The 27,485-nt window shown below is 56.7% G+C and overlaps 1 protein-coding gene across 8 annotated transcripts in view; it reads left to right on the plus strand.

Annotated features, from left to right (window-relative positions):
• The window catches only part of CACNA2D2 (calcium voltage-gated channel auxiliary subunit alpha2delta 2), a 140,932-nt gene that overhangs the window by 64,081 nt on the left and 49,366 nt on the right, over window positions 1-27,485 (plus strand). For all 8 annotated transcript variants that reach the window (XM_032161456.2, XM_032161461.2, XM_032161457.2 and 5 more), the window contains exon 3: window positions 5,593-5,709. In XM_032161456.2, coding sequence (XP_032017347.1) covers window positions 5,593-5,709 — 117 coding nt within the window. The remainder of the gene's footprint in view (window positions 1-5,592; window positions 5,710-27,485) is intronic.

Here is a 27,485-nt window from a genome sequence, read left to right on the forward strand (position 1 = left end):
GGATTTGCAATTATGTCAATACCCTCTATTTTCTCACTGAGGCAGAAGGCCAGGTTAGCAGCCTAGAAGGGGTGGGTGAGGCAGGGGGCCCGGACCTGGCTCTGTCCTGACTGGCTAGGGTCCTTGAACTGGTCACTACCTGTCCCCAACTCCCCTACCTCCTTGTTGGCCCAGCTCAGGCTTCCTGAGCCACCACAAGCCCCCTAGCCACCCAGCCAACATCCCTGACATGAGTGTAGCCCAGTCTGGCAGCTGACCCCGGCCTCCATCTGCAGACCCTGTGGCCTCTTGAGGTGGTTCCCTCCCCAGGGCTTGTTCATTTGGGTCGGGCCTCAGGAGGCCTCACCCACGGTCTCTCATCCACTGGCTGCCCTCCCTGCAGGGGCCTAATGGGCAGTTAAGACTTTCACCTGGCTGCTCCCTGTGGTGAAATGTGGTGAGGGGATTGGAGCGCCAGTCTCCCCGGAGTCATGCCTCGGGGCTCAGGCCAGGGGTGCTGGAGCACCTGGCAAAACCCCAAGGTGAGCTGGATCTTTGAGGAGACAGCCGGCAGCAGGGCCAAGCCTGCGTCAAATCTTTCTTGTTCCATTTTCTTTCTGATTTAATTTTCCAGAGATTAGGGCTGTTCGCCTTCGCTGCGGAGAGGAGCCTTGCGTGCGAGTGCCTGTTTTGACTCCCAGGGTTGGGTGGGTGCTTAGTCGATTGGGCTGCCCTGCCAGTCTTTCCCTCATTTCCCTCCAGCATGGCCCTCCCACCTTCCAGGGGCCTCAGTCTTTCAGCCTCTGCCTGCATCTGCCCCAAGCCCTTCAGGCCTGCCCAGTTCCAACATCCCTATGCCTCTTTTCCCATGGCTTTGCCTTCAAGTTTAGGGATAAAGGTGGGGAACAGAACTGTACAAAGAGTATGACCTAAAGCAAGGGCTTTGGATTCGACCCAGTTCAAACCCCGGTTTTGCATGTGCCTTAACCTCTCTGGCCTTCAGTGTCCTCTCTGCCACACGGAGATGATCAGAATGGACCCTCCTCAGGGGTTGTAGGAGATCAGTGAGGTCACGTGTGTAAACCGCCTGCCCCAGAGCAGCCAGAGCTGACACTCGGGGCAAACAGGGCTGTTCCTGCAGCCTCCTTGGCCCTTCCTCCTTGCTTTTCCCCACTCTCCTTTCCCCTCTCCTCTCTCCTTTTCCTCTCCCCTTCCAGCTTCTCCCTTGCCCTAGGCAGGTTTGGTGGTAGCTCAGGTCTGGGCTTCCCTGCTGCTGACTTTCTAAAATGCCTTCTGATTGGGGCCTGTCCAGGTCACTTGTCCTGAGGCCTTTAGTTTCCTGTGGTAGCTGTCTCTATGTTCCAGGCACGTTGGGGCTGGTAGTTGGACTCCCCTCTCCCAGGCAGGACTGTTAGGAGCTGTGGGAACGAGGCTGGCTCTCTTTGCTCCTGCCAGCATGCAGGCTTCCTGTCCAAGGTCACCATTCCTGCAAGGGTCCTCCAGGCTCGCCTCCCACTTACGCGGAGCCATGGGGGAAGCAGGAGGCTGGGCAGAGGGTTCGGGGCTTCTAAGGAGGCATCAGCCCCCACGGGCCCTGTGAAGCCGTAGGATGGAGGGCTGGCCGGACTTGCCCTGATGCCTAACTGAAGAACTGCTAGAGCTGAGAGAGGGTTGGAGCTGGAGCCAGCCCTGGGGGAGGGGAGAGGTGGAGGGGCAGGTCTCCATCACTGGTGGGATAGGAGTGCCCTCAAGGGAGGAGGGCACCAGCTGAGACATGGTCACCAGTACATGAAACAAGGGAGGGAACCAGGGATTCCTGGGAACAAGGGGCTCCAAACAGACTCCTGAATTGTCCCTTGGGACCTCAGCCACCCCTGTTCTCCCTGTTCCTCAGTCCTCCGCCACATCCCCACCTGGCTCCAGTCTGCTACCCTGTCCCACCAGCATCCTGGCACTCTCTGTGGGTTAAAGCTGCTGCCTCTCCCTCCCTATCACTGCTGGCACAGAGCTGGGGCACCCTGGGATCAGCTGGGCCCCATCGTGCTCTTTAGTCCAGCAGAGGTGGGGCTGTGCCGGCTGCGCTGCTGTGGGAGCAGTTGGCTTTTTCTAATTAACTCTCTGGGCCAAGGGCATCAGCGGGCATTGCCATCCTGCTGTGGTGGTTGAGGCTCTGCGTCCGGTGCACCCTGGCCTTTCTGCCACTTCCCAGCTGGCCCTAGGAGCCAGGGCTAGAGGCTGGGGCTGGAGTGGGGCTAGCCCTGGGCAGAGTCTGTGCACTGGAGTTGCCCTGGGCTCTCCTGGAGTCCTGCTGGGCCTGCAGGTGGAAAGCACCTCCCTGGACCACATCAATGTAGAGATGACTTTTCTTCCAGGATGGGACCATCTGCTGGACTGTGTCACTTAGATCTCCTGGGGATTTGGGGCTCAGCTCAGGGCCCACCCTAGAAGACAGGGACAATTGGAGCAAGTTCAGGGGAATGTTGAGGGGAGGGCTGTGGCACTAGGGGCTATCATTCGAGGACTGTTGCACCTCAAGGGCTCATTTGGGATTGGGGAGCAGGCTTGGCTGGCAGCGTGACCAGCCCCTGCACTTCTGGGATTCTGCTCTCCTCTCACCAGAAACCCCTTCCAGCCCATTTCCCTGGCCTTGCCCTAGAGAGGATTTAGATAGCAGGGCAAGGTGGAGGGGATGCAGGAACAGCGTGAGTTAAGGTATAGCTGTGGGAACTGGCCTGGCCTGGAGACCCAGAGGCCTGCAGGCACATGACAGGTCAGTGAGCTTGATGGGACCCAGGTGGTGGCACCAGGGCCGGCAGAAAGATGCTGTGGTGGGTCCTCGAGTAGAAGTAGAACAGGAAGAAAGCACGGTGGATGCATCCCTGGGCCCTGAGGGCTCATGCAGCTGCAGGCAGAAGTTGAGGAATCAGACCTGGGCCCAGCTGGCCCTAGGGCTCTGCTTTTGGACGTAGAATCCAGCATATGCATTTGCCAGGTGTCCACTGCACACAGACATGGTGCTTGGGAGAGAGAGAAGGAAGCTGGCCATGGCTATGCCCTATCAGTGGCGTCCCAGTGTCTAGGCTCCACCATTATCACCTCTGGGGCCGAGGCTAAGGTGTCGGAGACAAGGACAGGGTGGCTCAGTGTGGGAGACTGCCCAGACCGATCTGGGAGAACGGGGTGGGGCTGGAGGTGGGCAGACCCCAGGAAACTGAGGCTACCAGCTCAGGAATGGAGCCGATGGCTTTGGACAGCCCCAAGTGTACAGATCTAGCAGGGAGAGAATGGGGACAGGGAGGGACTCTGATTCCATCTGCAGAATTCTGGTGATCCCAAACTAATAGCAGTAACAACAGCACAGGCTGCTCAAGGCATGGGTTTGCTGTCCCCAGCCTGTGAGGTGGGGACTACTGTTCTCTCATTTAATAGATCAGTCACGGAGGTTCAGAGATGAGTGACTTTTGGCAGAGTCTCAGCTTCCAAGGCCTCATGTCACCTGTTGGTGCCCTGAGGTGTGGGCCTGCCACCTAGAGACCCGCTCACTCTGCGGCCCCCTGATCCCCAGCACAGTCACCATGCCAGGCTGCAAGGGGCACCCTGGAGCCCAAGAGGAGGGACTCCTAGACTTTCCCAGGAGAACCATATGGTCCTGCCTCAGGTCCTGGGGCTGTACACAGCCATGGATAGCCCAGGCTGTGGCTGCACCTGGGAATGACCTTGACAGTCTGAGGTATGAACTTCATCCCAGGCCAGGAGAAGCCGGGCAGCGGTGCCCCCTGCTGGTGCAAGTGGGTCGAGGCACCACTCTCCAGAGGCATCGGTGGATGTGGCTGAGACCATGGCCACACACACCCCAGAATGATCTGTCAAGGATAGGTGAAAGCTGATGGGGGATCTGGCTTTGCCACTCAATCACCTGGCCTTGACCTTCCCTATCCTGTTTCTGTGCCTCAGTTTCCCCAACAGTAAGGTGCTAGGCTCTAGGTTCCCTGCCTTTCCTCAGTGATCCTCAGGGTCTGACCCCTCCTCACCCTGTGTCTCTAACACTGTCTCCCTCTGTGGACGTCTGTCCTGAGGCAGGGCCCAGGGGCCCAGGCAACATCCTGGCCTGGCACTCATTCGGGGCCTCTCTCCTTCCTGGCCATGTGGCCAGGCCTCAAATCTCACCCCCTGATTGCTGCTACTCTGCGGGAAGGAGCGACTTCACCACAAATTATTTTGTTCTAAAAGAAGGACAAAAAGAAAAGAGAAGCCGGGAGGGATGGGGGTGGCGGGAGGAGGAGAAGATTGCCTGAGCCAGCTTTGTGTGGTGCTTTAACCCCTGGACTGCCAGGCACTGGGTAGCGGCAGGGCAGGGGCTCCAGCGGCACCCAACCCCCCCACCCCATCCCCCTGTCAGATGACAAGGTCTTATCTCCCTGCCTTCTCACTGTCACTCTACCGACCTTATCTCTCTCTGCTTGTCTGTCTTTCATCGGCTGCCTCTCCCCCCTCCTTTTCTCCCCTCATCACCTCCTCTCTGTCTCCACATCCCTCCACTTCTGCTCAGCCTGGTGGCACGGCTCAGTCGTAGCAGCCTATTCTGTGACCTCTGGTGGTGAAGGAGCCTGTGCTTGGGGCACAGACCTCCTTGGGTCTCTTGAATGAACACATGGACCCAGTCAGGCTTGGAGACACATGCAGCAGTATATGATGCATACAAATGCACACACACACACATGCACACGCACACACCCAAGACCCAGCCGTGAACAAAGACACTTGCAGAAATCTGCTCCTAAGACTCACAAGCCCCTGGGGGGTTAGAGACCCTAACCCCACCCCAGCCCCAGCATGCAGGCACGTGCACACAAACGGATATGTTGAGCCATCTCACACACACACACACACACACACACACACACACACACACCCCTCATCAGATTTACACTGCCACATGCACTTGCACACAGACCACCCCCCTTGGAGGAAGGCTGGGCAGATTCATTCCCCCCAACCTGCCCCTTCCTCCCTGGTGCCCATTCCCCATATTCTGTGCCCTGAATGACAGAGGAGCCCGTAGGATTGCCCAGAGCTCCTGCTAGTTTCTGCAAGTGCCCTGGGGCAGCACCCACAAAAAAGGGTCCAGATGCCTGAGCAGTGTGGAGGCGTGGCTGTGTGTGTGCACATGCATGGGTGTGAGCATCTTTTTGGGTTGGGGTGTGTGGTGTGTGCTTATTGACTCCATCTCCCCTCAACCTCCTGCCTCCTCTAGAGCCCACTCTTCCCCTCTGCTATTCACAGTTACCTTGAGCTAGTCGGGGGGGCTGCTCATGACCCTGAAAGGGGGGCCCTGAGGCCCAGAGAAGGCAGTGACAACCCCATCCCACCAACCACAACGACCAGCCTAAACTGGGCCCTCATCCCAGATGCAAGCTACGGAGCCCCTGGCCTTGCCCTGCCTTCAAGTCTGTGGGGGCGCTGGCCCTCCATGCCCTCTCTTAGAGGCCAAAGACAGGGTCTGGGTGCGGGTGAGGACTGTGCTGAGGTGAGCTGTGCAGAGGGGTATGCAGGGCCCATGTCATGGGGACATGGGACCACCTGGTCTCATGCCTGGCTTCTGCTTCCTTCCAGATTTACAAGGACAACCGGAACCTGTTCGAGGTACAGGAGAATGAGCCTCAGAAGTTGGTGGAGAAGGTGGCGGGGGACATTGAGAGCCTGCTGGACAGGAAGGTGCAGGCCCTGAAGGTAGGTGTGTGTGTTGGGGGCAGGGGGGCGGCACTGAGGGAGGGCCAGGTAGAGAGGTCCTGTACCATGAGGGCAGTGTCCTGAGCCTTCATCACGTGGCCCTCCTGAGTTCAGCTGGGCCAGCATCAGCAGGGCTGTGCCCACGTGGAATGTGGGCAGCTGCGGCAGGAACAGGATGATACTATCTGGAGTAGCTGCATGAGAGGTGGTGACTTGGAGTCTTGGGGCTCTGTGTGAGCCTGAGGCTGGGACTGGGGCAGGCCCTACCCCTCCCTCCTTCCGGGCCCGGGGTTTTCCCATCCTTTTGGGTCCCCAGGTTTGTTTATGGGTGGTGCCCTGGATGGGCACCTGGCCAGGATAGTGACCTGCTGCCGGCGGAGTCTGCCCCTGAGGTAGGCTGCAGGCTGTCTTGGAGGGACTGTCGAGGGGGCTCTGCAAGCCCCACAGAGAAGGCCACGTAAGGATGGGGGCTGCTCTGCCCATGGCTTTGAGTGTTTCTCTGCTCCCCCATCTGGGCCTCTATATTCAGAGAGGTTGTGCCTGTCAGCCTCAGGCCACTGTAGTTCTGAGGGGTAGCAGGAACATGCTGGGCTGCTGTGACAAAGCAGGCAGACCCCTGGCACTCAGCCCATTCCAGAGAGAGTAGGTGGGATGGGGCTTCTCAGCTGCCAGGTGAGCAGGGAAGGTCATATGTAAATGAGTGAGAGGCATCCAAGCTCCCCCCAGATCAGAGGCATACCTGCAGTTGCTCCAGCCTGTGTCAAAGACAAACTAATCCAATAAAAAGGAATGAAGCTGGGCATGGTGATGCACACCTGTAGTCTCAGCTACTCAGGAGGCTGAGGCTTGAGCCCAGGAATTCAAATTCGAGGCTGCAGTGGGCCATGATCGTGCCACTGCACTCCAGCCTGGGCAATAGAGTAAGAACCTCATCTCTTTAAGAAAAAAAAAAAAAAGAAAGAAGAAAAAAAGGAATGAAGTCTTCTGATGCTTGCTTGCTACAACATGGATGAACCCGAAAACATTATGCTAAGTGAAAGAAGTCAGTTACAAAAGACCACATGTTGTGTGATCCTGTTTCTATGAAATGTCCAGAATAGGCAAATCCATAGAAATGGAAAGTAGATGCATGGGTGCCTGGGAAGGGAAGGGATAGGGAAGGCCTGCTAATGGGTACAGGGTTTCTTTTTTGGAGTGATGAAAATATTCCAAAATTAGATTGTGGTGATGGTTGCACAACTCTGAATATACTAAAACCCACTGAATTGTATACTTTATTTGGGTGGATTTGCTGGTGTATAAATTGTATCTCAATAAAGCAGTTTTTTAAAATGAGCAAGTCTACACAGGCTGTGCCCAGGCTCAGGCCAGGGTCCTGGCTGGGTTAAGTTAGGGTGGTCACCCCAGCCCACACCCTGCCATATCCAGTCCCCAAGAGAGAACCAGAATTTCCTTCTCCAGGAGTTGGGCCCTGCTGTCCCCCATGGGATCCCCTGCCTGTCCCTATGTGACCTGGGGCCATGGAATAGGTGGAGGCTGCTTCTTGGGGCCAGCTTCCCAGAGAAGGTGGACTCTGAGGACCTCCCACCCAGAGGACCCAGAGCAGGGCTCCACCCAACCTTCAGATCTCCTGGACACGAGTATGGGAGACAGCGGGGAGCAGGCAGAGCCACGCCTTCTGCAGGGATAGCAGCCCATTACGCTCGCCTCTCTCAGCCAGCGCATCGCGCCCCACCTTCTCACCTTTCTGAACTGGGCGGGCCTGGATGCCCTTCTCCTGCCTTTCCCTCGTTCTCCGACTTTGTCTCCGCCCCACTTCCTTCCAGACCCCTCATTTGCACACTACTTCCCAGCTTTGCCGCCCCCTGTCGAGTTTACAAATGTGGGTACCCAGCCCTGAACTTGTGTTGGAACTGTCTGATAAATGCGGGAAGGGGCAGCCCTCAGGCCTTTCAGCCTGCCACTCACCCAGGCTGGCACAGCAGGGGTGCTGAGTGGTGGCAGAGACAGATGCCTGACCCACCCTCCATGCGTGGAGCCCAGGGCCCAGCCTCCTGCCCAGCCCCTTGGGAATCACAGGGCTGGGGTCTCTTTCCAAGCCCCTTGCCCCACCCCTAAAGGAACAATCAACTCCGATAGCTTGGGAGGAGCAGCCAAAGGCCTGAGGTCCTGGTCCCAACCCTCTCCCTGCACCCCCCTTGCTGGACTCTGCTATGTGAGGCAGACAGATGTCTCTCCCTTCTACTGCACCTGCAGCCCAGCCGTGGCCTGGGACAGCCGGCACTAAACAGAAATTATTTTCTTTTCTTTTTTTTTTGAGACAGACTCTCACTCTGTCGCCCAGGCTGGAGTATACTGGTGCAATCTTGGCTCAGTGCAACCTCCATCTCCTGGGTTCAAGTGGTTCTTGTGGCTTAGCCTCCCAAGTAGCTGGGATTACAGGCGCCCACCACCATGCCCAGCTGTTTTTTCTATTTTTAGTAGAGACAGGGTTTCACTATGTTGGCTAGGCTGCTCTCAAATTCCTGACCTCAGGTAATCCACCCGCCTTGGCCTCCCAAAGTGCTGGGATTACAGGCATGAGCCACCGCATCTGGCCCAGAAATTATTTTTTATGAGAAATGATGGGGAAAGGCATGCACTGACCAGACAGACGCTTACCGTGTGCTGAGTCTATCATGCATCATTCTCACAGCAACCCGCAGAAGAAAGCCCTGGCTACCCTCACTTCACAGAGGGGGACACTGGGACTCAGAGGTGCCATGCATCAGGCCAGGATATGGCAGAGCCAAGATTTGAGCTCAGGTCTCCCTGACTCTGAGCCAGTCCCTTGACTCCCCACATTATTCCTGAGGCGTGCAGTGAGCCCACAGCCCATGGTCTCCCAGCGCTCCTGGGCAGTGAACTCCTCCTGCTGCAGCACCCCCGGCTCCAGACACACGAGATGCTTCTGCCCATATTCCCAGAGGAAGAGGAGGACCACCCTTGCCCCTGGTTGGTCCTAATTGTTGAAGATGTGCTTTGGTCTTAATTATGTTTTAAATGTGCTTTTAATCAAGTCCTGGCCCCTTTCTCCTTTTTCACATTTGTTTGCAGCCTGAGTGTATATGGAGGGAGGGCTGTTGGGGGACTGGACCCCCACCCCCCACTACATTGTTCCTCTCTCCCTGGACCCCATCCATTAATCCAATTTAAATCCTTTGCTCTGGTCTGGAATTCTAATTGGGGGCTTGCAAAGAGGGAGCTGAGCAACACAGGACGGAAGTTCATTGTCTCATCTAATCAGGGACAATCAGATGTTTGTAACGAGTTTCTCCAAGCTGCAAAGGGTGGTTGCTGGGGCCAAGAGTCAGGAGGGAGCAGGCCAGATCAGGGGCCTTGCAACGCAAGCAACCAGCATCCCCAAGTCCGGGAAACAGGCTGGGCCCTCAGCTTCAGAGACATGCAGGGGTACCTGTCTTGGAACTTTGACTACCTAGGGAGATGGGGGCCTCTGAACTAAGGCCCACTCTCTCAGAGTCTTGAGTCCCAGGAAGAATAGGGAGGTGGCTAAGTTCTTATAGCAGACTTGGACCCAAGTCAGGACTCTCCTGCCCTCCCAGCTGGGCCCTGTTCTACAGCCTGGCTCTTGGGAAGACCACCCCCTCATCATTACATTCCTCCTCCATCTATTCACCACCATCCGCCAATGGCTACTGTTTACCATGCCCTGTTCAGGGCTGAGGGTGCAGTGATGAAGGACAAGCTCTGTTTCTGCCCTCGTGGAACTCTCAGTCCAGTCCTGTCCCAGGCCTTAGTTTCTCCCCCTATGAAATAGGGACATGAGCACCCTCCCTGCCCAGCACTTATGGTTTCACAACTCCAGGGGCGTCAACTTGTAAAGACCACAGTGTGGACAATCCCTTGAAGGTTGTGCCCCTGCAGCACCATCCTGTGCTGTGTGGCTCGGAGGAGAGGCCATGAGGGAAGGGAAGGCACTGCCCAGGATTAGGTGAGGGGTGACCCCAGTGGGAGAGATTCCAGCCTCCTCTCAGGGACACAGCCAAGGGTATCGAGGCTCAGCGGGCTTGGTTCCTAGAGAAAGGGAAGCCCAGGGCTAGGACAGCAAGGCCAGAGCAGGTTCCAGAAGGACATCAACATGGTGGCTGGAAACCTGCTTTCTGGGAGGCCCTTTTGCCTCCTTCCTCAAACAAACCAGAGATGGTGGGATGCCCCGCTAGGAATTTAGCACCTGGAGACCCCAGCCCCAGGCTTAAGCCCAGCACCCCTCCTAATATGCCCATGCCCCCCATCCTCCCCCTCAGGTCCCTCCGATTGTCCTAAGGGTCAAACCTGTGCCTTACTGCAGCATTTCTGAACCCTGGTTGCACATTGGAATTGTCTAAGGAGCTTCTAAAATCATGGCACCCAGCTTCTGCCACAGATCAAGCGCATCAGATTCTCGGGGCGTCGGCAGGGGTGGAGGGGCAGGGCATCAGGATGTTTTAATGTGCCACAGATGATTCTGTGTAGATTCAGAGTTCAGGAATTTTTTTTTTTTTTTTTTTTTTTTTGAGACGGAGTCTCGCTCTGTCTCCCAGGCTGGAGTGCAGTGGCACGATCTCGGCTCTCTGCAAGCTCCGCCTCCCGGGTTCACGCCATACAGGCCCCGACACCACCCTACTAAATTTTTTTTTTTTTTTTTTTTTTTTTTTTATAGGACAGGTTTCCCATGTTAGGCAGGATGGTTCCGCCCGTCTCGGCCTCCCAAAGTGCTGGGATTACTGGCGTGAGCCACCGCGCCTGGCCAGAGTTCAGGATTTTTCCCAGAAAATGGTCGAAATCTTTGCTTCCCAGGATTACTGGCCTCTGAGTGCCCACCAAGTGCCGGACCTGAAATAAGCCTGCACGCTCTGTATTGCTCTGAATCCTCACACAGGTCACTGGGTTACTCTCCTCTCTCCATTTTACATTTGAGGAAACTGAGCTTTAGAGAGCTTAAGCCACTTGCTCCAGGTCTCACAGCAAAATCAGGGTTTATTTATTTAGGAGACAGAGTCTCGCTCTGTCACGCAGGCTGGAGCGCAGTGGTGGGATCTCAGCTCACTGCAACCTCTGCCTCCGAAGTTCAAGCAATTCTTATGCCTCAGCCTCCCAGGTAGCCGGGATTACAGGTGTGTGTCACCATGCCTGGCTATTTTTTTGTGTTTTAGTAGAGCTGGAGTTTCACTATGTTGCCCAGGCTGGTCTCAAACTCCTGGGCTCAGGTAACTGCACGCCTTGGCCTCCCGAAGTGCTAGGATTACAGGTGTGAGCCATAGCACCTGGCCAAAACCGGGGTTTAAATCCAGATAGTTGGGCTCCAGACCCCACAAATGGCTTCCCAGCCACTGCCCTCCTCTGTGCTACCATTAGTGGCCATGTGGTGTTTGCTGTCCAGAGTGGGACAGGGTCGAGGGAACAGGAGATGGGGCACTGGTTTCCTCTGACAGGGGCTTGCTCTCTGATGACCTAGTGACCTTGGGCAAGTCCCTGCCCCCCTCAGTTTCTTCCCTGGGCAGTGAAGACAAGACACTGAGCACCCCTCCCACACCCCCATGAGGCTCAGATGGATGGGAGGGGGCAGCATGCAGTTCTGGCCTTGGTTCTAGGGGCTCCAGCGGGCATTGTTCCCACCATTGGTGGCCTCTCTGGGGAATGAGCATCATTTAAAGAGTAAAATTAAAAACCCTTCTGCACACAGCCGCCCTGCTTTTGCTGCTAATGGCCACTTAACCCAATTAAAGTGATGCATTGTTGGCAGTGTGACCGGGTCTGTTCAGGAACTGGGCTCTGGGCTGGGCATTCAGAGGGTCAGGAGGTGTGAGCCAGGGAGGGAGCCAGGGATGGTGGGGCAGCAGACCGCTCCCTTTGTCAGGAAGGAGACCATCCTACCCAGCTCCCACCTCCTTTCTAAAGCCTTATCTAAAGCAGGGCGTCAGCCTCGGCACTGCTGACACCTTGAGCCGCATCCTGCTTTGCGGTGGGGCTGCCCTGTGCACTGTGGGATGTTTAGCAGCACCCTTGCCCTCTACCCACTAGATGCCAGCAGTACACCACTCTTCCAGTTGTCATGACCAAAAATATTTCTAAATATCGCCAAATGTTGCCTGGGGGCAAAGTTGCCCCAGTTGAGAACCACTGGCCTAACGGGACAGAGATGCAGCCATGGGAGCCACAGCAGGGAGATACTGGGGGCCTCGGAGAGGTGCAGGCGGAAGGGCCAGCAGGAGAAAGATCACTTCAGTCCAAAGAGGTCACAGGAAGGCTGCCTGGAGGAGGCAGCAAGATGTTGGGGAAAGTTTGGCACTGAGGCAGCTGGAGACCAGTTCAGCTGGGTCCACTGGTGCATTCACTGACAAGGGTGAGACAAACAGGTTGGCCCCTGGAGGACCAGGCCATGGGTGTCGCCTACTGCCAAGGCCTGGCCTGGAACAGAACACCAGTTCTGCAAACTCATGAGCATTTGTAGAACAGTTGCCAGGGCTGTGGCTCTGGGTTGTGGCTGGGGCTCAGCCTCTGGGATCTGACTCCACACTAGGGAAGCTCTAAAAGGTGCAGTAATGGTGGATGGACAGGGAGGAAATCCTGTGGCATTGGCTGCCTCCTCCCACTCCTCTCTGGGCAATTAAAAGGTGTTTATGTGGGGCTGGCAATGGCTTCTGCCTCCCCTCCATTATGAACATTAAGAGATCTTGACCCTTCCACTCTCCTGCTCTTGAAAGGAGCCGCAGACACGTGGAGCCAATTAGGCGCACGCGTGGGCGCCAAGCGCCCAAGCAGCCTTTTCTCCCTGATTGCAGCGTTTACAGCTGATTATTCTCCCCTCACCCAAACAGTGCCGCTGCTTCCTGGCAAGGTGCCGCCCACAGGAGCCAGCTGGGGGTCCCCAGGGATTGGGGAAGCATTGGGGATTGGGAATCTGTTGGACACCCATTGTGTGGGCACCCCTGGGGCCCTCCGCCTACAGAGGGAGGCAGCCAGAGAGCTGGCCGGCAAGGAGATAAGGAAGGGACTTGGTGGTGAACACTAGGAGAGACCAGGGAGCATGCGGTGGCAGAGCGACCACCAAGGAATGGGCATCAGAGAGGGCTCCTTGGACAAGATGGCCTAGATGTGTGCGGAAGGGACAGTAAACCCAAGTGTCCCTGGGGTCAGCGTGAGCCTTGGGCAAAGATGCTACCCCCAACAGCTGGACATGAGTGTGGGGACGGCCTTACCTGCCTGCATCTCTGTCTGGCCGTCGAGAATCCCGAGACCCCTTGAAGGCCTCCAGCTGGGAGCTGGTCTCCCTGGAAAGGTCAAGGGAGACAGTGCAGGTGGGACATGGCTGGGGCATGGCCAAGGGTCCTCAGGAGAAATAGTCATTCTCTTGTCTTCACCCACCTGCCGGAGCTAGTGGTGGTCAGACAAGGGCCTGGCCCAGCCTGCCAGGCCTTGGGAAAGGTCAACTTGTGGATTTGGGGCTGAGCTTCTCTGGCTCCTGAAACTGCCCCGTGGAGCAGGCCCTTCTCCTGGGACCTCCTCCAAGTTGCAGGGACCTCAGGAGGGGTCAGAAGCACAGTGATCATTCCTGACTAGCACCTGCTAGTCAAAGGAAGGGTCTAGGGGGCTGGTGTGCAACACCCCTGAGACCCACAGAGCCTGATGGGTGAGCCCCACACACCTGTACCCAGCCACCGAATTCTCCCTAGTGGCTGAAGTTCAGAGGAAGGGATTGACTGCAGGCATGTGTCAGGCCCGGAAGCTCAACACCCTGGGTGTCGTGACTGGTGTCACCCCACCTCCTGTGGGGGCACCTTGGCTGAGCCGCCCCAGGCCCAGCTCTCACTACAAGAGCCTGTCCCGCCCTATGGCCTTGCTTTTGATGCCAGGTGCCTCCCCTGGGAGTGCCATGCAGCCTGCCTGTCTTTCACTTGCTCACTCAGTCATTCAGCAAACCTCTGCTGCCCCAGCCTGGCCCTAGGCCAGGTGTGATTCCAGTCTCTACTTGGTGCGGGCCAGAATGCCCGTTTTACAGATGAGAAAACAGAGTCTGAGACTAGATGTCAACCCTGGTCACTGCCTGGGTGAGGCAAGGTCACAGTTCCCCTTGCTTACCCTGGCTCCGGAGCCTGTGTACCTGCCCTCCCAGAGCTCCCAGGGATTGGGAGGAAGCAGAGTGGTGCTGGCTGGGGCAAAGGGGAAGGCCAGGGGCAGGAAGGGAAGGTGAGAAAGCCGGGTGGAGGGCAGAGCATGAGCAAGGGCCTAGAGGCAGGACCTCGACTGGGGGTTGCTGGGGAGCAGCTGGAGAGGATGGCCATCCCACTCAGAGAAGGCTCCAAGTGCAGGCTGGGAGCTGTTGCCCCAAGTTTCCTTTTTAATACCCTTGCACCCCACCTCCAGAGGAGAGGAATCCAGGACAGGGAGATGAGAGTCCATTGAATGGAGAACCCCAGGGAGGGAGATGTATGTGTCTCCACTCCCCAGAGAAGGCCTGTGTAGAGGGAGGATCCCCTGATGGTGCCCACTTCTCCGGGGATCCCAGGTGGCGAAGGGAGCAGATGCAAGGAAGCGGAGGGAAAGGGCCTGCAGGTGCCACAGGGACAAACCAGCCTAATTTAGGATCAGAGAAGTAAGAATTTTAATTGAGTTTTAATAGTGTCTGGCCCTTCGTTCTGAAATCCTCGTGTGCGAGGCTGGGGGAGGGTAGGTGCATGTGAGGAAGGGCAAGCCGGTGACCAGGATGATCCCTGCTCTGGGGCCCAGACTTCAAGGAGATGGGGAACAGGCTGTGGGGTCCCAATGTGCAGAGCAGCTAATGTGGGACAGGCAAGTCTAAGATGACAGCCTGGAGGAGGTAGCATCTGAGCTGAGCCTTGGAAGGCAGGTGGAATTTCCAAAGGTAGAAGAAAGGAAGAAGGAAGGCATCTCAGTAGAGTTCGCAGCCTGGGCACTGGCCTAGCAGTGAGAGTGAGCAGAAATGACTCAGGCTGAATCCGCTGAGATGGCAGTACTGGGGGCTGGGAGGGGAGCCTGGAAGGTTTGGCCTGGGCATCAGTTTCCACTGCAGGGGAGAGGGTGCGTGGGGGTGACAGAGGCAGGGCACAGGGCTCTACGCCTGAGTTCTGGGGTGGTAGCTGCATATCCACAAGCTTGGCCCTGTGGAAGCATGGCCCTGGGAGCAGCCAGTCACTTCTCTGGCCCCACTTTCTGTGCCTTAAAATACATAGCGAGCGATGCCTCTCTGTGGCAGTAGGTACCCCTGTGGGAGGTACCTTGGCTTACAGGGGTACTGCTGGGGAAGGCCAGTGCCACAGGCCCAGGGTGGGGGGATAGGGTGGCAAGAAGGCCCTCGGGACCCTCCTAGACCCTCAGCTGTCTTCCCTAAGCTAACCCCTGAGGTTTCACCGGCTCCAGGTGCCATGGTGACCTGGGCAGGGGCACCTGAGGTTTTCCTGGAGGAGACTCCACCTTGACCCTGGCTCCTCCTGTCCTGGGATACTAGGTGCCTCAGGTTCCATTGCTTCAGCTTCTGTTTACTGAGCACTGGACGTTGCTGTGTGCTGGCATGGTAGTAGGTTACCAGGTACGGGGACAGCACAAATAGACCTGTTGGGCCCCTCCCTTGAGGAGTGCAGTCTGCTGAAGATGGCAGTGATGCATGCCACAAAGGGTGGAGCCATGGGGCAAGCCCATGGGGATACTTGACCAGGCCCAGGGGACCTGGGAGGAGGGAGGATTTAGCTAGGCAAGGGAGAATAAGGGAGCAAGAAGGCCCAAGGTCCTGAGGTGGAGAGCGCATGCGTGTGTGTTGGGGTGCGTGCATGCAGTGGCGGAGGGTCTTGCCCACTGGCAGGCTCCACAGAGAACATGTGCAGATGCAGTCTGAGGCCGGTCTCCCTGGGGTACACGGGGCTCCCTGGGGTCTAGCTGAGACCCCATGCAGGGACTACATCCCACACAGTCCAGTGCACTGCCCCAAAAAAGAACCTGTGGCCAAGGCTCCCTCTTAGGCAAGTATAGCATGGCACGGGGTGCCCATGACTGGAACCAGAGCATAGAAGGTAGCCAAGAATCAAAGCCCTCACACACCCTGTGCTGCATCCCACACTCACACTTGAGCAGCACCGAGCCCTTGGCAAACCTCACACTCTGAGCCTCAGTTTCCCTACCAGTACAGTTGGAACAGGTATGGCCACACAGATCTGTCATCAGAGTTTATGCCCAGGCTTTGGTGACACCAGTCCAGGGAGGGATGCTTCTGGGGGTATCACGTGGGGCAGGCCCCACAGACAGATGGATCTGTCCTCCTTTAGCTCCGCCCCGTGTGGAGGTACGGGGACAGCACGAATAGACCTGTTGGGCCCCTCCCTTGAGGAGTGTAGTCTGCTGAAGATGGCAGTGATGCATGCCACAAAGGGTGGAGCCATGGGGCAAGCCCATGGGGATACTTGACCAGGCCCAGGGGACCTGGGAGGAGGGAGGATTTAGCTAGGCAAGGGAGAATAAGGGAGCAAAAAGGCCCAAGGTCCTGAGGTGGAGAGCGCATGCGTGTGTGTTGGGGTGCGTGCATGCAGTGCCTCCTGCCAGCCTTCCCCTCTTTGGGGGCCTTGTCAAGGGCCCTGTCCCCAACTCCCATTTCTGAGGGCCAAAGTATCCAGCTGCTCGAAGCTTCCTGCCTCCTGGCACAGGCCTGGGGGCCCTTGTTTGAGAGGCTGGTCACGGTTGTCGGGCCCTTTGTTGCAGCCTCCTGTGTTTGCCCACTCTGTGCCTTGACAAATGGGAGTTGCAGCGTGTTTGCTGTGTCAACACCAGCTGGAGCCCAGTTATGGAGATCAGCTAGGGCAAGACGCCCCATCCTTCAGCCTCCCGGGTGCCTAGGGTCCAGCCCCTCCCTGGGCAGGGTTGGTGGACAAGTGAGCAGCTCTCCATTCTTGATTCACATATTCATCCCACAGGACTGCCAAGTGCAGGCTGGGCAGGCATCTGAAACCAGCAGGGGCAGCCCTAGGCAATGGGGTGGGACTTAGAAAAGGTCAGCAGGGCAGGCAGTCTCCACCTGGCACAGCAGCCATGAAGCCTTTGAAGATTCAGTGTGGGGCTTCCCAGCCTTCTATTCAAGATCCATCTGAGCAGCCCTGGTTCTCTCCTCCCCTGTGTCCCCAGTCATCAGGTCTGGCAGCCTCTGAGGAGAGGAGCCTTAGGTGGTCAAGCAAATGGACAGAAGAACAGACAGATAGACAGTGAGGCAGGGTCAGGACAGGGGATGGGAATGCCGGGATAGGGCTTGAGGAGACCAGGAACCAGGCAAGCTGAGATCCATCCATGACCTGCGTAGGCATAGGCCAGGGGTCAGGGAGCCACAGTCCTGGGGACGGCAGAAATGAGCAGCTTTGGTTGGTGACTGGCACTGAGAGGCAGCTGTCAGAGACAGATGGGGGAACAGGGGACCAGAAAGGGGAAGCAGCTTACCCTGGGTCTGGGGGGAACCTGGGTTCTTTCACTTTAGCCAACACTGCTCCACCACTTAGGGACCAGGTCTGTTGGCCGCGTAGCAGAGCTAGGCCAACTAAATCCTGTTTACTTCTGAAATAAGATACCCCACCCGCTTCATAAGTAGGTTTTCCAGAAATGAGTCTGTGAGGGTGACTCGGCTTCCAGGGCAGCATGGATCAGGCAACTGGATGAAGAGGGAGAAGCACCAGGCAAGATCGCAGCTACGGCACTGACCCATCAGCCTTGTGGCCTTTGCCAGTGATTTCCTTTTTCTCCTCAGTTTCCCCATCTGTAGATGGGCAGTAAAAGTCCACCTGGTAGGACTGCCAGTAGGGTCTTCTGAGCGGAGGTGTGGCCAGTGTGCAGATCACCTGTGCCGTGTGGCTATCGCTATTGAAAGAAGGGGCATCACGTTTTTCTGAGCTTGCATCTTGGATCCTTTGCTCCAGGAGGGGGCTTGGCAGGGAAGATTCCTGTCACTTGACTCCACTTTGAGATTCTGTGAAAAAGTGTCTCAGTTACCTGGAAGCACAGGAAAGGGGCGTTGAGGCTGAGGCTAGAGGGAAGGAGGGAGTTTGCACCTCAGAGCAGGGAGGAGCATTCTGACAAAGGGAACAGCCTGTGGCAACCTGGGGGAGTGGAGTGGAAGACCTGGCAGAATCCAGGGCGGCCGCCAGCTTCCACTGTGCGGGGAGCCAGGCTCCAAGTTCTGAATGCGGGTGGGCAGTTAGACTCCAGTCCACAGAAAGTGGGGTGGTCAGGGTGGAGGCCATTGTAGTTGTCAGGGGAGGGGTCAGAGGCCTGAAGCCAGAGCTAGGGCTGCAGGGATGTCGGGGTTGACTCAGGATAAGGTGAGGCAGCCAGGGAGGGATAGTCTGGGACAGCTCCTGGTGCTAAAGAGGATGGAGGATGGAAGCAGTGCCTGTGGGCCAGGGGATCTCTGGCGGGAGCAGACTGCAGGGTGAGAAGGCAGAACCCCCAGGAACCAACGTGGTTGGTCGGGAAGCACTGCCTGCCTCTCGTATTCCTTCCTCAGATGTCTGCTGACCCCTCCCCAGGAGGCAGCCAGTGAGCTGGTGGGGTGCAGCAGTGAGCAGTTCCCAGTCACCTGGAGTCAGAGGGCATGGCCTTTCCCCTGGACTCACTCACATCCTGGGGTCCTGGTACAAGTGTAGCATCATGTTCCTGGCCGGAGTTCTGAGGGGCTTGAAGCTTTTCTGAGTTTGCACCTTGGTCCCTTGGCTCCAGGTGCTGGGGGCCTCGGGGCCCTGCTGGGGGATAGTTTTTAGACTGATGGGCTTCAGAGTCCCAGATCATCTTCTTGTGTCCCTGTAGTGCCAAGGGCTGAAGAGTTGGGGAGCAGAGCACCATGGGGTGGGAGGAGTGCCCTGGGCTGATGCATCCCCACCACGAGTCAGGTGAGAGAGTTGGGAAGACCCTGTCCCCAGGCCCAGCAGATTAGTAGGGAGCATTTAAAGAGAGAAAATGGACCCATCTGTGCTTCATCTATGGACAGCAATGACACCCCAGCCTTGTGACTGTGGCCTGAGTGAGGGGGGCAACTGCACCAGTTGCACCAGAAGCACCAGTCCCCACAGTCTCCTTAGGGTGACCCTGACCTTTCCCTGCCACCCATTTGCATACCTGGGCTCCCTTTTATCAAATATTCTTCTGCTAATCTCATCTCCCTGTGTGACTGCCCTGTAATTAGCTCACTTTGCAAAATGTGATGTCTGTCATAGTTCCCCCTCCACATTTTTCTTTTCCCAGGAAAGGGTAAGGAGGGAATGGGATGAAGAAAGATTTCTGGATGTGGGGCCACCTCACAGGTGAGCTCTGGTCCCCTCCCCAGCACACAGGGCCCCTCAACACATGTCCCAGCTCAGCTCCAGAGCCTGGAGAGCCAGTGGAGGTCAGTGAGCAGAGGCTGAGGGTGTCAGAGACCTCCCAGAACCCAGGGGAAGGGATGGCACAGGCCTGACTGAGCCCTGCCCCAGGAGTGCCCATGCACCCTGTTCACACTCAGGGACTGCCCAGGCCCAGGCTGGGCTAAGACTAATGAGATACTAAGTGGCCTTTCCCACTCACAGCCTGGCACATGAGGGCATGTGTGTGACAGGCAGGCTGGGGGCAAGGAGGAAGGGGCGAGGGGGCCAGGACGCCAGCATTGCCTCTACTCAGCACATATAGCCACACATGGATGGGCTGTGCCAGTTGCCAGGCATGCAGCAAACACAGCCGACAGGAACCCAGTGATCGTCACCATCATCGGTCTGTCCACCCACCTGTCAGACAACTTCCCGTAGCTGGTGGGCTGCCTGGAGCCCCCACACCCTCCCACTCTCCCACTCTGACCAAGGTGTGGTTCATCTCTCAGGAAGGGGCTGCCAGGGGCTGTGGACTGTGCACAGGGTATGTATACAGCCCCACAGTAGGTCACATGTGGCCCAAACCTTGGCCCTGACCAAGCATCACAACTCCAGCTGGGCCACCAGGCCTCGTCCTCCTTCCTGGCAGTAGGAACATTCGCCTTCCTGCCCCCAGAGGTGGAGCCAGGCAGAGGGAGCAACACGGCAGTTTAAGCTGTTTTCGAGTCAGTATTTGGTGCTGTCCTAGCCACAGCACCACTGCTGAGCCCCCACCGCTCCCCATATGGAAAACCAGAGGCTGCTGAGGCCCCGTCTGCACAGAGGGCCGCGTACGGCTCAGAGCCTGCCACAGTGATGGACCCCAGCCGGGCAGGGGCAGCTGGGAGGACCATGCATGGAGCCCTCAGCTGGTATGGCCTACTTTTCTGCTCTCCCCCTTGCTGCCCCATCAGCTCCCCGCCTTCTCTTGCTGCAACTCCCTCGGGATGTCGGGACTTGAATTCTCTTAAACTTTTAATTAAAAATCTCCTTTCTCCCCGCAAGGTTCACTTCCCTGTGATTTTCCTCTTAGAAGGAGAGGTGGAGGGAAGAGAGACGGCAGGCAAGGATCAGAGGCCAGGCCTTCCGCGTCACCACGGGGGACCTGGGGAAGCAGGGCCTGGCCCCAGGGAACTGCTGGCCACCCTCTCCACTGTGGCACCCTCTGTGGCTTCCCATCATGCCAGGGGAGGCATTTCTTTTCTTTTTTCCCCTAAAGCCTACAGCACCCAGTTTTCCCATGTGGTCTCCCATTCCAGTATTAACCAGGCCTGACCCTGCTTAGCTTTTGAGCTCAGAAGAAATAGTGCATGTTCAGAGTGGTGCAGCCATAGATGTGCAGGGAGGCATCTGAGGGCTCCAACCCTAGGTGTCGCTGCCAGATGTGGGAAACGGTACCAGCTCCTGAGGGCTCTGTATGTGCTCCCGCCACATCCTGCATACTCACTCAAGGCTACAGCATGTGCCCATTCAACAGGCCGGGATTTCCTCAAGTAGAAGGGGCCCCGACTTTCCCATGAGGGTGCTGTTAACTCTGGTAGCTTCAGGTTCACTCCCGAGCCCACTGGTCACAGGATGGGGAAGGGCCCACAGGGTTATTCATCAAGTGAGAAGCAGCCCAGGGTTGGTGTCCTGGGCCTCAAGGCCACCAACTGGGTCACCAATGCTTCCCTTGTAGAATTCCCGACTCAGAGCTCCAATCATGGTGTTAGGTCCTGGCTCATGTGGTCAGGACCCCAGGTATGCTAGAGACCCAGGTCCTTGACCTCAGGGAGCCAGAACAACATCTCTTAATTATGGGGCTGGAGAAGGGCTGGCCCATCCCCCTTTCCCAGGCAGTGATCCGTTAGCCTATCCCTAACTCTGGAAGGAGATGCCACCGTGTCCTCAGGTCCCTGTTTTAGAGAGGGAGCCCACTAAATGGAAGTTCTTCCTTGTGTGATACCATGATGCCTCCTGCAGAAGCCTAAGCCTCTTTCCATGGCTCCGCCTCTAGAGAACTTCAGCTGAGACTCCCCCTCCCATAATCTCTCCCTGGCCCAGGAAATAGGGATTGAGTCACCAGCTCCCCATGTTCCTCTCACCTCCCCCACTCCTCTGCAGGCTGAGCAACTCCATGTTAGGGCTTCCAGATACAGCCCAGAGCACACAGACTCATCCAGGATCATCCCCCAACTCCCACACTGAGACGCCGCTCCCCATGGTTGCATATCTCCCTCCCCCAGAGGCCAGGCTCCCCTCCAAACCCCCAAAGGCTCAGGGACTCAAAATCCCAGCCATGCCCCAGCTGTGAGGGAGAAACAGGGGAACCCCCCCCCAAGGCCCATGCCTCTGAGGGGCCCCACCCCTCCATTCCTCCATCCCTCCACCTCATTCTCCATCTCTACCCTGCAGCAGCCAGTGGACACAGCTGGGCATCATGGGGAGCACCAGGATGCCGCAGAGAAGAGGCGGCCATGGCCCTGTGGAGCTAGAACAAGGATCCCTGCATACTGGCCCCCCAAGCTGCCTTACATTCCCCTCCTGAGGCTCCCTGCACGTGCCCTGCTTCATAGACCCTGAGGACACCCTGACTGGCCCTGGGAGTGCTCAGGGAGACATCCCCAAGGAGTTGAGTGGGCCTGTGGCAAGATTTGGGAATGGGTGAAATTCGAATTAGCCAGGAAGAGGGAAGGGCAGGCCACGTAGGGGCATAGGACAAGCAAAGGCAGGAAGGGGCTTGCACAGGGGCGTGGTTGGAGTTCGGGGCAGTGGAGGGCCAAGAAGGTAGAAAGAGCAGTGGGAACCTTGAACACCACACAGGGATTTCAACCCTGGCATTGGACACTCTGGCAGCCCCTTAAGTAAGGCAGGGGTGTTACTTGTTCATTTTACAGACACATGTTGAGCACCTACTGTGTGTCCTTCCCTGGTCCAGCCCCAGGCAGTGCCCTCTTCTGCGGCTCTGCAGATGGCGAGGTGGGGGTGATCACAGGGAAGGAGCCTATGATCCCTCACAGGGCAGGGTGCCGTCTCTTTGGGCCAATAGGAGCACAAGTACAGTCCTGCCTCTCTCAGCACTGCCACCACCTCCCAGCTGGCTCCTTCGCGGGGCCCATTAATTTCCAAACCTGATACAGGCAGGGGTGAGTGGCTCTTCCTCCCACTGTAGCACATGTTGGTGCTCCCTGAACCCCATCCTGCCAGGCTCCACCCATCCATTCATTCCCCACGTACACACTAAGTGTCTACTGTGTGCCAGATCCTGTACTAGTTGCTGGGGACTGCACAGTGACAGGTGGGCCTGGTCCTGCCCTCAGGGACCTTGTGGGCCAGGCAGGAAGCAAAGTAGATGAGTAATGTGAGAATGCATAATCGGCTGTCATAGGTGCCAGACGACAAGCAGCAGGGGGGCAAGGAGAGGGTGCTGGTGCCCTCCCCACATCCACAGGTGCAAACCTGGAGCCTGCACAGGCATGAAGACAGTGAGGAGGAGGAGGAGGTGCGCCTTCCTCCTGGCTCTGGGCCTGAGCCCCACCTACCCACCGGTGACCCAGCTTCCTGAGGATCTGTGGGGTCCTCCCCACTGCCCAGCCCTGCAAGGGAGCAGGTGGGGAAAGGTGCAGTGTGGGCACAGCAGATGGCGCTGGACTATCCTGGGTTACCAGCCCCAGGCCACCCTGAGCAGCTGCTGATGTCAGCAAAAGAGAACCCCCAAGTGCCCTTTAGAGTTCACAAGCAAGGGTTGCAGGGCCTGCCTAGGCCAGAAACAAGCAGGGTGTCTGTCAGCTCATGGGAGTTGTCACGTGGTTGGGATGTGCCCTGTGTGGATGTCAGACATGGTGCTGGGTAGATATGTGTGCCTGTATGTATGGCTAAGGCGTGGGCCAGGGCCACAATGGCAGAGCCTGCATGCATGGGGGTGTGTGAGTGAGACGTGTCTACACCAGAAGAGTCTGAGGAGATGGAGTGGGAGGAGAATGAAGAGTTCTACCACCTCAAAGTTCCTGCTGCACCAACAGTCCCATCTCACTTACAGGCTCTCATGTGGGCATGCTTCAGGCACCCACAAATGTATGTATAAAACCCACGGGCACACATTTCTCCCCGTCCTTCCCCTGTCTGCAATCACAGGAGCACACGTAGAGCCCATATCCCCATGTGGAACCTGCAATGGACATGCACACACACGTGAATAGGATACATGTGTACATGTGCATCTCAGCCCATCATGCCCACATGTATCTGTGTGCACCCGATGGACACACACACACACTTTCACTCCCGGTGTGCAGCCCTGTCACAGCTGTGATATCCCTTTCTCCACTTGCCTCACCTCTGCACCTAGAGGTGGGCAGGTCCAAGATGAAGATCTCTATTTTACGGACTGGAAAACAGGCTCAGAAAGGAAAAGGGACTTGCCTAAGACCACACTGCGGCTCCGCAGCTCCAGCCGGGACCCAGGTCTTCTGGCTTCCCAGCTAGGTCTAACGTGGCCCCACTGCATGTGCTGTGATCTCCACATTCCTCTGCACAGCCCATGGGGCCCAAGACAGAGCAGGGGTTTTCAGAGCCCCCCACCATTCCTGTCTGCCCTCCCCTCAGGGGGGCACCCTGGAGCCCAGAATGGGGAGTGCCAAATCAGGGGTCACCCCACAGTGGAGCTCTGAGCTCACAACCATAACAGTTTGGGAAGGAGAAACATTTCTCTGGGCCTTGTGCACCACCTAAAGGTGGCCTATAGGAGAAATAGAGGTCTCAGCCGAGCCTCTGCTGCCCACCCCATCAGTCCTAGCTCTATCTCACCCTCCTCCTTTCTTCCTGGGAATCTCTCCCCTCACGCTGCATCCTTCTGGCCCTGTCTTCTGTCTTGCCCCTCCAAAATTCCCTCTACCCTCCAGGGGTGTTTCTGTGTTTGTTTCAGCAGCTCCTGACATTCCCAACTGGGAAGCTCTCAGAGATGGGCCATGCTCTAAGCCCCAAATGGGCTCAGCCCTGGCCGAAGGAAGGACAAGGAAGAATCAGTCCCCAACATGACCTCAAGAAAATCTGGTGCAGAGTGGCCACCCCTGTAAATCAACTGATGCCTGCACCACTGTAACCACAGCTGTGACGGGGTGCAGGGCAGAAGCTAAGCAGGAAGAGGCCCAGAGCAGAGGGCAAGTGAGCAGGGCAGTAAGAAGTTGAAAACCATTAATTGTCCGTCCAGAGGAGGGGGATGCCCACAACATTCTGGGCAAAGGAAATGGTGTGTGCAAAAGCACGGAGGTGTGAGAGTATAGCATAGTAGACATTCATCAGTCCTTTCTCATGGCATTGGATTTTCTGTGCAGCCAGGGTCCTCCTATTCATTCATTCATTCACCTGTTTATTCACCAAATAGTTACCAAGTGCTGGGCACCCTCTGGAATGGGGAAAAAACAAACAGCATTGTTCCTGCCTCAGAGAGTGCACACCTGTTGGGAAATTGCAGGACAGAGCAGTGAGTTCCTTGGTGAGGGGCACACAGGCACTGTGGGAACCTGGAAGAGAGGACCTGATGGGGACACACAGACACCTCAGGAGCCCATGGTAACCCCAAGGAGGGGTCTGGGCAGGACCAGGGCTTATCAGCAACTTTTTTTCATTTGTCAGCATTTGATATCTGATCTTCAGCGGCTCTCATAGTTCAGAGGACCGCTAGCAGTTCAAGTCTGTGTCCTTCTTGCACAGATGGTGAATCTGCAGCCCCAGGCCTGGAACTCAAGTCTCCAGGACTCCTGTTTCCAGAGTATAATTGTACTGACAAAGCTCATCCATTGTCAAACCCAACCCTGGACCCACATGGGGCTCAGCTCTCTCTGCACAGCACCTTCTATAGCCCAAAAGTGGAATTGCAGACCCAGGACACTGCTTCTCGGGCAGAGCCAGCCCTGACTGGGCTCCCTCACAGCGGAGCCTGTGCCCTCCGTCTAGCAGGAGCCACTGGGGGCCTTGGGCATTTCATTGGCCCTCAGTGTCCTACCACAGAAGTCAACAGGATTCCTAGCCTGCCTGTCACACTGGGTGGCTGTGGAGATGGGGAGTGTTGGCCCCCATGACCTGTGTTCTCCAGGAGGCCTTTCTGCTGAGGGGAGGAGAGACGGGCCCACGGCTGGCTTTCCCTCCTCCTCAGTGCCTCTGAAGCCATCCGTCACTTACAGATTCCTTCATTTCTAAATAAAATGATTTGTTAATTTGAGTGAGTGATCACTGTGTGCCTGAGCCTCTTTGCAGGCCCAGGAACAGCTTGTGGGCTCCCGGAGCCCTGCGCCGCCGGCCTGGCGCAGACTTGGAGGGGTTGTTTTCGATTTAAATGTGAATTGAATGAGGAGAAAAATGTTTCTCTTGGCAATTTCATAGGAGCTCGCTTTTCTGACAGATGTTGGAGTTTATTATCCCATCGGGCCAGTGTTTTGTAGAGCAGAATTGCTAATTATTTCAGAGGCCTGGCCACAGCCGAAGGAGGAAGGGCGGTAGTGGGTGCAGCTTTGGGCGGCATCTGTCAACAGGGCTAGGCAGGCACTGGGATGAGACACCCAGCCTGCCACCCTTCCACTGCCCTCCCAGGATCTGCGATTGTTTTGGAAGGGGGGCTGCCCTGTCCCTTGGTTTCTGTTTCATGGTTTACCCTAGAGGAGGCGGCAGCAGGGTCTGCTCTTGCCAGCCCTGCTTTGACCTCATGGTGAGGACTCTGGAAGGTACTTTTGGGGTCTTAAATTGCTTGTTTGTTTAGAGAGTCCACGGGTTGTTGATGAGAAGACTATAGAGACCCCAATGGTTTTCTCCCTATGTGAAGGCAGAGCTGTTCACTGTAAGGACCATACCTGGGCTTGGCCACGCTTGCACGGTGCGGGTATGTGGCTCGGTGGCTCTCTAACCTTGGGCTCTGTGTGGGCCTGTGGGGGTTGGCATGACTGTGTGTGCTGTTTTTACGGGTCCAGAGCTGCCTGCATCTGTGAATGAGATGTCTGTAGCTGTGCTGCATGGGCCTCAGAGGTATGGTTCTATCTAACTCATTTCTGTCCCTGCACTGCAAGGTGAAGGAGGCCTTGGAAGACAGATGGCCAGAGGGCACTAGACATCAGAAGGAATGGGCCAAGACTGGCTCTGCTACTTCAGGGATGTCCCAGGTTTCAAGGGGGCTGCAAGGCAAATTGACTAGGGGGGTGGGTTTCATGGGGGAAATGGGGCCCTGGCAGCCGAAACCCTGGCTTCTGCTTCATGCAGCTGAGGAGCCTTTTATTTATTTATTTATTTATTTATTTTTGAGACAGAGTCTCAATCTGTCACTCAAGTTAGAATGCAGTGGCACCGTCTCGGCTCACTGCAACCTCTGCCTCCCAAAGTCAAGTGACTCTCCTGCCTCATCCTCCCAAGTAACTGGGATTACAGGCGTGCATCACCACACCCAGCTAATTTATGTATTTTTAGTAGAGACGGGGTTTCGCCATGTTGGCCAGGCTGGTCTCGAGCTCCTGGCCTCAAGTGATCCACCCGCCTCAGGCTCCCAAAGTGCTGGGATTACAGGGGTGAGCCACCATCCTCAGCCACCCTAGGGACCTCAACCTCACTTGGGGCAACTTACAACAGGGAAGCATCCCACCCTCCCAGCAGAGGCCTCAAGAGTCCCACAGTGCTTGGTCCAGGGGCCTCCTGACTCCACACAGCCATGGCCCAATTCCAGTTAATGGTCTCTGACCCAGGGCTGAGGGTCAGGGGTTGGAGAGAGTTGGTAGAAGAGGCAACAGTTCCTCCTGCAGTATTCTCTGAAAACCACCTCCACTGAGGAACACCCTCACTTCTGCCCTATTCTTACCCCCATCTCTCCTTCCTGAGCCCTGAGACAAGGGACCAGATACCCTGACTGGCCCCAGTCCTGGCCAGCTCAGGATTCAGGCCTGCCCCTTCCCCCTCCTCATGCTCCACCACCACCCCCCTACCCCAACCAGCTCTGCTTCCTAGGTTTAACACAGAGGTGGCAGCAGCAGCAGCAGCTGGATGGGATTTTATAACCCTAATTCACACTGATTCCCTGGGGCCCTAGCTCTAGACTCCTCATGCAGCCTGAGACCAGCAGAGCACAAGGCGGGGAGGGTCCACCCTCGTGCCAGGTGAGGGAAGATGGAGACTCGGCCTCTCCCTGTCCCAAGTCCTGGGCCCTGGCAGTCACCCTAATAGAAGGCACCGGGAGACCAGGGAGGGGGTGCCCAGCACCCCCCCAGGCTGAGATGGTGCCAGGCATCTCTGACCATGTGTCCCTGACAACCAGGCCCTCTCTCCTCCGGATAAAACTCCACGGTGACATCCTTCCATTAAATAGGGCATTTTCAGAAAAGCAAATTGCTACTATTTTCCCCTTTTACTTTACTGTCA

Source organism: Hylobates moloch, unplaced genomic scaffold (assembly GCF_009828535.3).
Source record: "Hylobates moloch isolate HMO894 unplaced genomic scaffold, HMol_V3 SCAFFOLD_8, whole genome shotgun sequence".
Lineage (NCBI taxonomy): Eukaryota > Metazoa > Chordata > Mammalia > Primates > Hylobatidae > Hylobates > Hylobates moloch.